At 35.7% G+C, this 15,807-nt stretch overlaps 1 protein-coding gene across 6 annotated transcripts in view; it reads right to left on the bottom strand.

Moving 5' to 3' along the window:
* The window catches only part of ATP8B4 (ATPase phospholipid transporting 8B4 (putative)), a 384,379-nt gene that overhangs the window by 139,848 nt on the left and 228,724 nt on the right, over positions 1-15,807 (bottom strand). For all 6 annotated transcript variants that reach the window (XM_056810175.1, XM_056810180.1, XM_056810178.1 and 3 more), the window contains one exon: positions 13,599-13,681. In XM_056810175.1, coding sequence (XP_056666153.1) covers positions 13,599-13,681 — 83 coding nt within the window. The remainder of the gene's footprint in view (positions 1-13,598; positions 13,682-15,807) is intronic.

Raw genomic sequence — 15,807 nt, forward strand, 5'->3', positions numbered from 1 at the left:
TGCTTCAGACCTCTCCCCAATTCAACCCATTCTCCACTCAGCTGCCAAAGTGATTTTTCTAATGTATGGGTCTGACCATTTTGACACCCTGTTTTATGAGCTCTAGGGATGCCTTATTAACTCAGGATCAATTATAAACTCTGGCATTCAAAACCCTTCATGATCTGATTCCTTCCTACCTTTATATTCCTCTTACACTTTATTTATTCCCTCTTACACACTCTTATCTATTTGTAGTCTCTGAACAGTGCACTCCATCTTCAGCCTCCATGCCTTTGTCCTGGTTCTCATGTCTGCAATGCTCTGCCCCTCTTCAATCTCCATATCTTAGTTTTCTTACTTCCTTCATCTCAAACTCTCCTTCTTGAAATGGGCCTTTTTCCCAGTTCCCTCACCCCTGCCAATCACTGCTTTCCCTTCCCCTTCTAGATTACCTTCCATCTCTCTCTCCTTCCCTCTCTGTCTATGTCTCTTTCTGTCTCTGTCTGTCTGTCTGTCTCTCTCCTATATGATTTCTTTCTTGATCCATCTCCCCCAGCTGCAAATACTAGCTCTTCAAAAAAAACTATTGACTTTTTTATCTTAAACATCTCTCATATACATTTATTTATATATATATATATATGTATTTATATAACATATATATTGCTTATCCCAAAAGAATGCAAGCTTTTCAAGGGCTAGAACTGTTTCATTTTTGGCTTTATATCACCAGCAACTAGTACAGTACCTGGAATATAAGTATTTAATTAATTAACTAATAATTTAATTAACTTAATAGGCATTAAAGTTAATTTGTTAAATCTCTCTAGGATTGAGTTTTCTTTGTTATAAAGACAAGGGTTCATAAATCTAGAGCTTAAAGGGATCCCAGATGCTGTCCAGTATAAAAACCCTCATTCTACAGATAAGATAACTGAGGCCCAGGGATGTTGGGCAGTTCAAACACTTAATAGATTATGCTCATGCCTCGGGAGCTACTTTTTTTTCTTCCTGTCCTGTAGCTTCCTTCCCTACCCATGCCACTATCCCATCTTGAAATGTTTGTACAAGAATTACCAGCCATGCTGCTGCCCCTGAGGTATCAGTAGCAGATGTTTGTTCCTTCCCTACAAAAAAACACAGTGTCCCCTTTTAGTCTTCCAAGTTCTCTTTCCTCCTTCATATTCCTACCCCCTCTGTTCTCCCCTCTCCTCTTTTCTAACAGGATTAGCAGCAGCAGTGGGACTTTGGAGAGACATGGACTTCTCATACCCTGAAATCATCTGTGTCTAATATAGCCATACCGTAGAATTATATATTTAATATCAGAAAGGGTCACATAACTAGTAAGTGTGTGAGGTAGAATTTGAATTTAGATATTTCTGATTCCAAATGTAGAGAAAAGAAGGAAAGAAGGAAGGAAGGAACTGTGGGTTTTAAAATTAATAATCAATAACTACATATTATATTTTAAAAGTTGTATTAATAATAACTAGGGCAAAATAACTGCCTGAATTCACCCTGGTTGCAGGTCCAAAAAGAGAAAGAGGGAGGAGTTACAGCCACTTAAATACAATCACACAAAATGTGGGGATGCAGGAAAAAGGAATTTGGGGAAAAACTAAGGGACTTCAGGGGGATGAAATCCAAAGGCTCAAAATCTCCATTTATACAGAAGGAAGGGAGGGAGGAAGGAAGATGCCTTTGAATTTTGTTTTCTTTTTCTGAAACATATTTAGGCCTCTGTTTTCCCTGGAAATGCTTTATTCTTTAGAAAAATCACAAAATGCAGGATGATTCTTGAAATGAACATTCAGTCTTTTGCTGGTACCAAATTCAATACTAAGTCATATAAAATATGTAAACTTGTCACAAGTTGCATAAAGCAGATCTTAGTTTGTCAAGAAAAAGACAAATATTTTTTAAAAACTATACTAAGCACAACTAAACAAGTGATATGTTACCCTTTCTTTAGGAAGGAAGAATGGCATATAATTATCAAATAATGGGTATTTTAGTGGTCCCCCCCCCAATGAGCTACAACCACATTGTAGAGAACTAGTTTCAAAGTTAGGAAAACCTGGGTTCAAAGCTTGCCTCTGATCTCTGTTTTCTGTATGACCCTAGGCAAGTCACTTAACTTCCCAGTGCTTTAGCCTAGAGCTGTCAAACATGGGCCACCCACAACACTCCCAAGTTCACTTTGAACTAGATTAAAACAGGGCTGATTTTATTATGTTGATGTATGAATTAAAAAAGAAACATTTGATATGTGTGGTTTTCTAAGTCATCATGTGACCCACAAGGATCCTCATAATCAGTTCAATAACTCCCCTATTTAGGTTTGACACCATTGCTGACACAACTCTCAAAGACTAGATGTTGCAAAGAAGGCACAAACCTGCATTTGTAAAAAGAATTCCCTCATCTTGGAGTTTTCCTGTATTAAAAAAAAAAATCACAGGTCTAGTCCCTATTCCTTTACTCACAAATTTTCTAGTTCTCATAAAGATTTAATTAGAAAAGTAAATATTAATTCTACTTATATAAATGATATTAGTGCAAAATTTGCTTCAGTGAAGTGATGTGGGGGCTCTCATCATAAGTACAGATTACAGCCCAACTGTGCCTTTCTCATCCCATTTTCATTTTACTTCCATAAATCCTCTACATCCAATGTGCTGGGAGCTTTCCTCAAGGTCTCTTCACATTATGTGAACACCAATGAAACATATGGGTTATCCATTTATCCTCTGTTCTTACTACATAACCATAAGATCATAGATTTAAAGCTGGAAAAAGACCTAATAGGTTGGTCCAATCCCTTCACTTTCTAAATGAGGAACAAAAGTTAAAGATTTGGTCAATCAGTTTTGGTCAATCAACAAGCATGAAGTAATCCCTTATTTAAGATCACAACAGCATTAAATATCTCAAATGGTATCTGAACTCAAGCCTCTCTGACTCTAAATCTAAAAGTTCAATTATCTTCTCAGTCTCCTTCCTCTTCCTGCCATACCAATAACACACCAATAGTGGCAACACCATTTCTCTGTTGCAATTCTTCATTGATAATATATTGTAGATTATTTATACCTCTTCATTAACCTTTACTTTGCATGAAATATAAATATAAGTGTGAAAGAATAAGATACAAAATACAAAAATGTGGTATATGTATTAAATATTTCTTTTTTAATTCATGCTATTGCCCTACAACTTTATTCTTTGGGGATATTATATAACATGGTATTATAGAACATCACTGGAAGAATTATATACATATATAATTCAGTAGTTATATATATACATATATATATATAATGAGTATTTATATCAAAGAAAAATTGAGGGCCATTAAAAGCTCTATTCAGTTTTCCAAATGTAATTCAGCCCATTCCCTTCTTCCTTTTTAATTCTGGGTCCAGTTCATTATTCATTCTCACTATCCATCCAAGATTTAAATACTAGTGAACCAGTTCTATGTACTATCCATCCAACTTCATATCATTGTCTTGACAATAGGTACCCTTTATCCACTTGGTTTTTCCTGTGTGGATAGTATAGTCAAACATTTTGAATAATAATGAATCTCAATTAAGATGCCAGAGAGATTGTAAGGCTTGATGCATTCATCACAAATTGCAAGCAGGAACATCTAGAAGACCTTACTCTCTAATTCAAAAGAGGGTAATTGTTAAGAAGGAAAATGAATACATAGAAGACATTCAGGGCTGGAAGCAGATGTAAATAGGAATACAAAAGGAAGTATAGAAAAGTAAGTCAGACCTATAAAAAGAAAGAAACAACAATTAAATAGCAAAGTAACAAAGAAAAAATGGGAACCTGATAGATGATCAACAGAAATGAAAAAGCGAGAAAGAGAAGAAAAGGAAATGGAACCTATGAGTAGCAGAGTCAGCAAATAGTAAGCGAATGTGTCAAGCACTGGGAATACACAGAAAAAAGAAAAAAATCCCTCCCCCCAAAGAGCTTACATTCTAATAGTAGAGACAATACATGTAAATCAGAACATATAATATAGAAAAGATGGAAGGCAACCTGAGGGCATAGCAATAGTTGCTCATAAAGAAGTAGGTATGTGATAAATGTTTAATGACTAGAATAATGGGCACCTAATTAGTATTTGTTGAACTGGGGAAAAGATTCTCTAACAAATTTCTCTGATAAGGGTCTCTTTTCTCAAATACATAAAGAACTAAGTCAAATTTATAAGAATCCAAGTCATTCTCCAATTGATAAATGGACAAGGTATATGAATAGGCAGTTTTCAGAAAAAGAAATCAAAGCTGTCAATAATCATACAAAAATGTTCTAAATCCCTCTTTATTAGAGAAATGCAAATTAAAAAGAACTCTGAGATACCACCTCATATCTATAAGATTGGCCAATATGACAGTAAAGGAAAATGATAGATATTAGAAGGGATGTAGCAAAATTGGGACACTAATGCATTGCTGGTGGAGTTGTGAACTGATCTAACAATACTAAAGAGCAATTGGGAATTACACCCAAAAGGGCTATAAAAGAATGAATACCTTTTGATCCAGTAATACCACCAATAGGTCTGTATCCTAAAGAGATTTTTTAAAATGGGAAAGGACCTGTTTGTACAAAAATATTTATAGCTGCTCTTTTTGTGGTACTGTATAATTAGAATTTTGCTCTCCAGGATTCTAAATCCCAGCATCCCATCTACATGTTTACCTACATCCTTATATAGGAGAGATAAAAGTTTTGTGTAGCTCTGCCCTCTCACTATTTTCCTGGGAACATGGTTTTATTCTACTCACTATCTTTACTCAAAGGCTATCTTAAAAGAAGGTCAAGGATTCTGTCTCTTCGTGGTTGCCAACAATGTAAATTAAATTTTATAAAGTTTATTAACAATCACTTAAAGTAGAAGAAATAAAAGAACAAAAGTAAAAGCCTGAGTAAAAGTCACATGAATAAAACTCTCCTGCCTGGCTCTCCCCCAACCTACACAAATCACATTACCAGGAAAAGAGCAAAAGGGTGGAACTACACAAAACTTATATCATCCCTACATAAGGACTTAGGTAAACACACAAATTGGATGCTGAGATTTAGAGTCCTGGGGAGCAAAATTCTAAGTAAAAAATGCCAAAGAATTGGAAAATGAGGGGGGTGTCCCTGAATTGGGGAATAGCTGAACAAATTGTGGTATATGATTGTGATGGAATACTATTGTGTTATAAAGAATGATGAACAGGATGATTTCAGAAAGAGCTGAAAAAACTTACATGAACTGCTGCAGAGTGAAATAAACAGAACCAGGAGATCATTATACAGAGTAACTGCAATATTGTGCAATGATCAAATATGATAGACTTTACTACGAACAACAAAGATCCACAATTCTGAGGGACTTATGAAAAAGAACACTATCCACCTGCAGAGAAAGAACTGTTGGAGTAGAAATGGAGATGAAAATATATCATTTATCACTTGTTTATTTGGGCATATGTTTTAAGGTTTGTGTTCTAGAAGATTATTTGCTTATAAAAATGAACAACATGGAAATACATTTTGCTTGATAATACATATATAACTTGGGAAAAAATAGTGCTTTTTGACTACCCAATTGATATCCCTACTATGGAAATGAAAGAAGTTAAAATAATAATAAGGGCTATGCATTTTGCAGTTTGAAAAAAATTAAAATTAATAGAGGCAGGCAAATTTTGCCTTTGCCCCAATTTGTCTCTTTGGGAAAGGATAATTTTTGTCATGTTTTACCTTTTATTTTTTTTAACCAGCTTGCAAAGAAGACAGGGTTTCAGACAGATTCAAGAGGGTTCTCCTTCTCTAAATACACCTTCTCTCTCACCTTCTCTACTTAATCAAGAGTTCCAGTGGATACCAGCAAGAAGAGTATAATGGATGATCATGATTTTCATAACTAATTACCTATTTATTTACAAATTTGCAAATTTCAAACCTTTCCATCCTTTATCACAATTAGAACATAATCTTGGAGCTGAAAGGTGACTCAGAAGCCACCTAGTTTATTAACTCCCAACCCTCATTTTAAAGATTAAAAAACTGAAGCCTAGGGATGTTTCACAGCTTGCCCAAGACTACCATTAATGAGTGGCAAAGCGAAGCTGAGAATCTGTGTCCTTTGACTCTAAATTGAGCATTCTTTCTCATTATGATTCATTGCTTCTCCCAAGACAAGTACCAATATTACCATACCTTCCTGGAAGTACCTTTAGTCTATATCAATCAACATGAATTTGTTGTGTTTTTATTATTTGAACTTATTAAGCCAATGCACAAAGGGAGGTGATGGCATCTCATATATGAGGAAGAGCAAAGGGACTAAGGCAACTTTCCTTGCCAGATACATCCTCCAATATTTTTTTCTGTATGAGTGTGTGCTTTTTCTCTCCCTTCTCTGCCTGATTTTGGTACGTGTGAGTCACTGGTAAAAGTTATTAAAGCTAAGACCCTCAAAAAAAAAAAAGGAACTCACTGTTCCAGTTAGCTCCCATTTTGATGACTAATAATTTGACCAAAGGGTTTTTTTTCCAATATGGGGAGAGGCAGAATGGAAAGGAAAAGTTTTTGTTCATTGAAAAACAATTTAAAACAGTCATTTGCACATTTGAATTAAAATGTCCTCAATAAGAGCAATATATCTACACACAAGTCCTTCTGCAAGTCCTTTCATAAGATCTAAAACTGTAAAGTAGCCCAAAAGGTTATCCAGTCCATCTCCCTCTTTTGATAGAGAAGGATATAAGGCCCAGAAGAACAAAGTTACTTGCCCAAGAATACATAGATAATAAATTGTAGAACCAGTATTCAAACTCAGGTCCTATGACACTAAATTCTAGAGTTTTTCCATTATGCCACACTATGTTGACTTTTGTTTTTAGAGGTTATATCAGTGGGGCACAAGTTCCTGGGAATCCTACTAACCTGGAAAGATTTCCAGCCAAGATCTGCTGATAGATTACATGTCTATTTTCTGATGATAACTAGCCTTGCAAACTTTTACAAGCAACCTATTAGTCTGGTTGTGAGTTATTGATTTTTTTTTTCTGCAGCAACTCACAAAGACTATCAGGTAAGGCATCATAAGGTTACACATGTGGCAGCTAGATCACTCAGTAGATTGGGAGCCAGTCCTAAAGGTATGAGATCCTGGATTTGAATCTGTCCTTAGACACTTTCCTAGCTCTGTGATCCTGCACAAGTCACTTCACCCCCATTGCCTAGCCTTCATCGCTCTTATCTTGGAAACAATACATAGTATTAATTTTAAGATGGAAAGTAAGGGTTAAAAAAAAAAACTATGCTCTGTCCAAGGAAGGAGTATCCATATTTATCAAGTAACAGATCCCTTAAATACCAAAGCATGCTATATATTGTCATTCTTTGTCTAAAAATAAACCAACTACCTGTGAGATTCTGAGTCACCAAATTGTTATTCATCATCCTTCATTTTCAAAGAAGACTAATGGCATAATGGAGATTGTCTTTACTTGAGTATGAACTGGATTTGAAGGAAGGCATGTGCATAAAACATTGACTTCAATCTTTCTTCCAGAGTCATCGAAGTCCAGTGGCAAGACAAAAAGTCAATACAACTGGTGATGGTTCAGGATACAGTGAAAGTCCCTGGCTTTTTTGATGTCTAACCAAGTCCCAAGATCCCCACAGCACCTGTTTCAGCTACCTTCATGATGGGTAGAACAAACTGTTCTAATCTGCTCCTTCGACATATGGGGGGGGGGTTCAACATGCCTGGAGTGGACATGCCCCTAACTCACTGATGGGTTTGAGGTCTGTTCATTACCCTCAACTTGGTTTAGCTCATCTGCTAAGACAGTTTACCAGGATGTCTCTGAGTATATAATCTGCCTAAGCACATTACTGTCAAAGCTAATTCACAAGATTTGGGGAGTGCATATAATAACAGTATGTTTCCATGGGATAAATATCTTTATTGTTTCTAATATTTCAAATTAACTCAAAATTCTAAAAGAAGAGTATATCTCTTACAGTTTCGATGAGCATACCAGCTAGAATTTTTAAGAAGACAAGTTATACTAAGAGGTTTGTTTAAAATCCCAACAGTTTAAAAAAATCTACACCATATTTTATGTCAACCATATTTTCCCCTAGTTTGTAAACACAACAATTAATAAAGGAAATTTAATTTGTATACCATATCTAATTCATTTAACCATGAGTCATCTGTTCATTCTTTAAACACTTTCTCAAAAATACAAAATGACATTTTGGAAATGCTATTAGAAAGTTCAGAGAAATTTAGGATTTCAGGGAAAAAAAGACTTTGGCATAGAATAAATTGAAAGCACAGAATGCAGGTTTCACTATAAATTCATCTTATTTAATCTCATCTGGACTCTTACTGCTACAGAGAAATCATTTTATTCTCCCCGATAGTAACTGATGTTACAAACCTTTTTTCTCATCAAATCCTGTACAAAAATTCTAGTCTTACCTCTTGATTCTTACTTTACTAAGAAAATTAATGTCATTCATCTCTAATTACCTTATCTCCCTTAAGTCAAATGGCAAAACCCTCTGCTTCTTCACTATCTTCTTCTCAGTTAGATGGCACAATGGATAGAGTGCCGAGCCTTGAATCAGGAAAATTCACCTTCATGAGTTCAAATATGGCCTCAGACACTTACTAATTGTTGTGTGATCCTGAGCAAGTCACTTAAAGCTGTTTGCCTGGAGAAGGCAATATCAAACCACCCCAATGTCTCTGCCAAGAAAACCAAAACCCAAAGAGTTGGATATGACTAAAATGACTGAACAATATCTTCTTTGTTCCAACTTCTAAGGGAGAAGTAACCCTATTTGTCAAAGCCAATCCTTCTATTTGGACACTTAATCTGATCTCTTCTAGAATTTTTCCCCAACATTCTGTGCCTCCCACTCTCTAACCATCCATTTTTGTATTTGTATTCCTAGTACCTAGCACAGAATCAGAGCTTCATAAACATTTCTTGATTGGTTGTTCATTGATTCTTCCCCTGATGTATACAAACACCCTACACTGTCTCCCTCATCCTTAATGAACTTCACTTGGTTCAACCATTTCAGTGAGCTCTCATTTGATTTTGGTCCTTCCTTTCACTGCCAAACTTTAAGAATAAGCTATTGAGGGGGCAGCTGGGTAGCTCAGTGGATTGAGAGCCAGGCCTAGAGACAGGAGGTCCTAGGTTCAAATCTGGCCTCAGACACTTCCCAGCTGTGTGACCCTGGGCAAGTCACTTGACCCCCATTGCCTAGCCCTTACCACTCTTCTGCCTTGGAGCCAATACACAGTATTGACTCCAAGACGGAAGGTAAGGGTTTTTTTAAAATTTTTAAAAAAAGAATAAGCTATTGATTATTGCTACCTGGACTTCTTCAACCTAAACTGCTTAGAGTCTGGCTCCTAATTCTACCATTCTACTGAAACTCATGTCTTCAAGGTCACTTTTAATCTTGTGAAATCTAATGACTTTTTCTCATTCTTCTTCAGCTCTATTCAGCTTTCAATATTCTAATCTAGACTTCCCCTACTCCTCGATTCTTTCTTTTCCTTTTGCTTACAGTTTTCTTTTTTCTCTTTTTTTCTTTTCCAACCATTCTATTTCTGTCTCCTTTGCTGATTCATCAATCATTTCCTACCCCCCTAAAGTATAAATATCCTCCCCCAAAACTGTGTGCTGGGACTTCTCTTCCCTCCATACCCTCTCCTCAGTAACCTTATTAATTACCATTTGTTTGATCGTCATCTTTATATAGAACCTACCCAAATCTCTACATTAATCCCTAACCTCTCCACTGAACTGAGCCACCCTGTCACATCATTCCCTTTAATATACTCCACATTTCAGCCAGATTGGATGAACTATTTCCTGAACTCAATTTTACAACTCCTACCTTCACGTATTTCTATAAATTGTCCTCCCCCCGGCCCCTGTGGCTGGAATATATTCTCTCCTTATCACTACATCTCAGAGTCCACCAGTGCTTAGCATAGTACCTGACACATGGTGGGCTCTTAACAAAGGTTGATTGACTTAATTTCCTTTAAAGCTCATCTCCAGTGCCACCTCCTTTGGAAAGTATTCTCCATTTCCCCCAGTAGTTAATATTTTCCCCATCCTTAAATTGCCATATTTATTTACCTGTTGTCTATATTGGACAGGTAGGTAGGTGGTACATTGGATAGAGTGCTGGAGTCAAACATCTTCCGGAGCTCAAATCTGGCCTCATTCACTTAATGTGACACTGAGCAATTCATTTAACCTTTCTTGCCTCAGTTTCTACATCTGTAAAATTAACTGGAGAAGGAACTGGCAAATCACTCTGTCTTTGCCAAGAAAATCCCAAATGGGGTCATGAAGAATCAAACACAACTGAAAAACAACTGAACAACATTGTCCATGTTGTAGCCATACTCTCCCCATCCAAAGAATGTCTTTGACAGTTGAGAATATTTAGTTTTTGTCAGCACTTTGCAAAGTGTCTTTCACACAGGATTTGCTTAATGTGTGGCTTTACACGGAATTAAACTTAGTACATTAATTTTTGCATTATGTATCATCTCAAAAGTGATCCTAATTTGGGGGCAGCTGGGTGGCTCAGTGGATTGAGAGCCAAGACTAGAGATGGGAGGTCCTGGGTTCAAATGCGGCCTCAGACCCTTCCCAGCTGTGTGACCCTGGGCAAGTCACTTGACCCCCATTGCCTAGCCCTTACCACTCTTCTGCCTTGGAACCAATACACAGTAATGATTCCAAGACAGAAGGTAAGGGTTTAAAAAAATTTTTTTAATTTAAAAAGTGAGCCTAATTTTAGAGTAAATGATAAGATAAAGTTGCCGCCTTTAGATGGGAAAAATAAAACAAACTTTATACTGGTGCTTTGGGGAACCACTCAGACTATGGTAAATACATTTGAGTGAAACCAATAAATGAGAAATCACTATTAATCCAAAGCAGCCCACATGCAAAACCAATAACTTTTATGAAGTATAAAAATACTACTCTTATTTTTTTTACAGCAACTTGGTGAGTCATGATAGATAGCAAACATCTGAGTTCAAGTCTGGCCTCACACACATACTGAATATGTGACCCTGGGGAAGTGACTTAACCTCTCAGTGCCCTGGGACAGCTCTCTAAGACTCTGTTATAAAGAATATACTTCCCTGAATTGGTAGGAGTTCTCACATCCATGGATTCCCAATACCTGTGAAATCACAAGTCTATAGTCTATCCCTCTCCAGCTGGCACTGTGACCTGTAGCAAATATTTTCATTTCCTTGAGTCTCAGTTTCCTAATTTATTCAAGAAGGATAGTAATATTGCCCCCTCTCAATCTCACAAGATCATTATAAAAGAATTAATTGATAAAATTTAAAGAGTTATGATTGTTGGTTATCACTATTATTATCATAATTATAACATTATAGGAATATTGAAAGGTAACGATAGTATTTTTGTTATTGTTGGATCATTTTCAGTTGTGTTTGACTCTCTGGAACCTCGTTTGGGGTTTTCTTGGTAAATATACTGGAGTGGTTTGCCATTTCCTTCTCCAACCCATTTTACAAACAACAAAACTAAAGCAGAGTGGGTGAAGTTACTTACTCATAGCAAGTGTCTGAGTCCATATTTGAACTTAGATCTTCTTTATTCCAGGTCTGGGGCTGTGTATTCACTGTGCTACCTTACTGTCTGTTATTGTTATTCATTAAATTATTTCCAAATTCTTTCCTACCTTAAAATTGAAGACTATGATTTTATAATCATTTTAAGTGCTGGACATTAAAAAAAGGAAACCAAGAACTTCTTTCCCTTATGGACTTATATATAGATGGAAAAATTAAAATATAAAAGGTTGTCTTTCTTAAAAACAACATAATTACATAGAATGAAACTAGAATTCTGGAAACATACTAAACATTCTTACAGAATTCCATAAATTAAATATTGCTTTTAAAATTCTCTTAATTCACATATATAATTGATTTTATTGGACTCCTATTAACTAGCATTTATTTAAAGATAGTCCTTAGTAGAAAAAGCATCATTTGCTTTCATCTAATCACAAATATTATTTGGACCATTCAAAGTTTCTGGACTATTCTTCTGATATAAATCCCAGAGATCCTTCCTAATACAGAAGAATTAAAAGTTTTTTGTACAATAAGTATTTAGTTGTACACAATACTTCTATAACAGAGATTGATATATTAACTGATTCCAGACAAAGGTTTGAAAACAAACACAAAGAATAAACAATGCAGCTCTCATTTGTGCATTTGAGAAACACCAAAAGAAGAATGTGTATGCAATTTACCCAATGAGATCATTGTGATGCTCATATCCAAATCTTAGTTTAATATAGACCAAAATAAATAAATAAAACTTCAAGTCACTTACTAAATTGCAAATCAAACTTACAAACCAAATGAAACCAAGGTATACAAGTGTAACAGGATACTTTAAGTCCAGACACCACTGTCCAGATCTTATTGACTGAGACAGGTTGGACTTAACCCGCCCTCATTGCTAAAAAAAGAAGTCCTCCCCTACTGGTACCTTAAGAGTGAGGACAGGCTTTAAGAAGCACTGGACACTGGCCTCTAATATGATGCTACATAAGAGAATCAGCATCTAGTGCCAGCCTTTCTCATACAGTTAGAGCAGATTATCTGTGATGATTGTGATTGTAACCAATTTTCTATAAATCCTCACACTCAAGCTATAAAACCAAACAGAATATCATGAGTTATGAATTAAGGGAAGGGGGAAGATCTCAAAAGGCCTACTTTACTATCTAAGAGTCCATATTTCATCATAAAAGTTTACTCTCCAAAATTTCATAATGAAAAACTTCACTATTAGAGACTTTCAAAACTGTAGATCTTAAAGAACTTTTTTTTAACCTTCAAGAGTCTCCAGTTAAAATACAAATACCACTAGTACTCCTCAAAAGTAGCATCTATTAGCTAATACTTAGCAGGAATTAGTTCCATTCTAATAAATTAGATTGTTGACAGTAAGGTCTTGCCAGAAGAGAGTACAGTTTTAGGAAGAAGGACAAGTTCTGAAGAATGCTAAAAGAGGAAATCATGGATGATGAACTTGTATTACTTCATCATTTCCTGATAGGATGACCTAAGTTATGCCAGGATATGAAAATAGGGTCAATATTGGCAGAAAACTAAGAATGGAAAGGTTGATAAGTCAACCAACCAATATTTATTGAAGATCTATTAAGTATAAGGTGCAACAAAAGGTAAGAAGGCTAACAAGACACAATACCTGATCTTAAAGACCTTATAATCTAGTTCTTGAGTCATGGAACAAATGTCATAACCCCTCATTCATTTGAGAAGAGAGGCTGTGTTTTGTTTCATCTTTATAGCTTTAGCACCTGGTATAGTTTTTTTCATAGATTAAGTGCTTGATAAATGTTTGCTGAATTGATTGTGTCTAATTGATCAAATGATGAGATAATACCATGGTTAAATGGAGATTTTTAGGTCTTTGGTTTCATATCATTATTTTATTTTAACTACTTACCATCAAATTTTGCTAGCCTGCTAATATCTGTTCCAAGTTCTGAAGTAACTGGTAATGCATGGCGGACTTTTAGGTTGGTCTCCCTGGAAAATTAATGACAAGAATTTTTATATGGAACAGTCCACAGCATCTTACATAAACTAATCAAGCGGGTACAGCCCATGAAATACCCAACACGTCAATTCAAGGAACTCCCTTTGAATGTCATTCCCACTTCCACAGTTTCAGAAAAGTAGGAGGGGCTTCCAATGTTCCTAAAAGTTGGCATCCTATAAACTGCACATCTGTATAACAACACAGTAATCTGTTTTGCTCTTTGAAAGAACAGAGGACAAAATAAATATGGTTTCATTCGGACCTATTCAGACATCACGCATGAGTTACAAAATACAATAGGAATGGTAGCGCCGCTGCTAGCCAAATGAGGCCAACATCACACTAAAGAATCAGATATCTATGTGGTAGTTTTCCTTTCAAAACATGATCATGGCTAATTTCACAGTAGCTTAAATTTAAACAGAGAAAAGGAATACAGGTTTATTTTTCTTGGCAAAGCAACACAAGAATCATGTAATTCTGGAATCTCAGAGCTTGCCTGGACTTCAAGAGGTCATCTAAATTTTTCTCCTTCAACCAAGCAGGACCACACATACACTCTGCAGATGGTTTTCTATTCCTTTCCTGAGATCTTCAGGGGTGAAGATTCCACAGTTTTTGCTAGTATATTATATTTAAAGATCCTTACCATCAGAAAGTTTTCCTTTAGGTCTAACTGGAATCTCCTCTGCCCTAATATGAGCACATTTCATAGAATATATCTCCAATAGAGGTATTTGATAGCCCATATTCTCCACTTACTAAAACATTAAACTCTCTTTTTAGAACATTGACACATTTACTCATTTACTGAACAACTAGTGAATGTATAAAAATGTAGGTGGGGAAGGAGCTAAGATTTTACAAGTGAAGAACTCCCTTGCCAATGAAGATTAACAGTAGTTTCTTCAGAAGCAGCAAATTTAATTTTGAAGCAGTTTCTTTAACTTATAGTCTTAGAGAATTTCTTGGGACAATGAGGGTTAAGTGACTTGGCCAAGGTCACACTGTAAGAATTGAAATAATATTTCTACCCAGATATGTATTTTATAAAGTTTATTGGAAAAGGGTAGACAATCATTCCTATAAGTAACCTGACCACGTGGTCCCTAGCCTGCAGGTCTCTTCCTCCTTCTCTCTCACCTGCCTGCCCTGTTCCCAACTTCCTCCTTCTTCCTTCTCCTCTCGGTTCTCCTCCCTCACAAGTCCAAAGCCTTGACTTTTATTGATGTACAGCACATAGAGGGACACCAACCTGGCACAACTGTGTTATGTCAGGAATGTTTGATGAACAGGTCAAGCTACTCAGGAGGGTGAGGGAATGAACTTCCTTGACACAATACAACCACAATATGTCAGAGGCAGTACTTGAACATCAGGTCTTCTTGAGTTTAACTGGCACTCAATTTCTATCAAATAAACCTACTTACTGCCTGTCGCTCTGTTACTACATAAAGAAAAGTGTATTTAGATTTGTCTCTTCTAAAAATCAATTATCTAAATTTTTATAGCAGCTGATGTCCTCGTCTAGTCCATGAAGGTCTCACAAATAATATTAGGAAACCACTTCTATAGCATCTGCATAATCTTGCCTGGGTGTAGGGGATTTAAGTGTCCATTATATATTTGGAATAGAAATTAGCAAGTTTGCAAAATTTTATGGTAATTCTTTTAATGAATTCATTTATGAAACATCTGGTGGAGAAGTGCATAACCATCACAAGACATCAGAACTTTCTCAATACTAACAGTAAAAAAAAAAGTCTCTCACTGAGATTATCACATCTCTCTCAAGGAGTCTAAAATTGAGATAGGGAGAAAAAATATATGTTAAGTTTAATAACAAAAATATATATTAGATAGTATAGGATTGAGATAAAATTATAGAATCATAGAAATGTCAGTTAATGAATATAAGTGTACTGAGGGTTGGGGTTACAAAGAAAGGTTAAAGATAGTTTTTGCCCTCAAGGAGTTCACAATCTAAGGGAGAAAATATGCAAAAAACTAGGTTCAAACAAGTCATATACAGGATCAATTGTAAATAATCTACAGATGAACTAGATGGATCAAAAAATTTAGAGGGAAGCTTAGATATCATCAAGTCTAAATC

Source organism: Monodelphis domestica, chromosome 1, assembly GCF_027887165.1.
Source record: "Monodelphis domestica isolate mMonDom1 chromosome 1, mMonDom1.pri, whole genome shotgun sequence".
NCBI classification, from domain to species: domain Eukaryota; kingdom Metazoa; phylum Chordata; class Mammalia; order Didelphimorphia; family Didelphidae; genus Monodelphis; species Monodelphis domestica.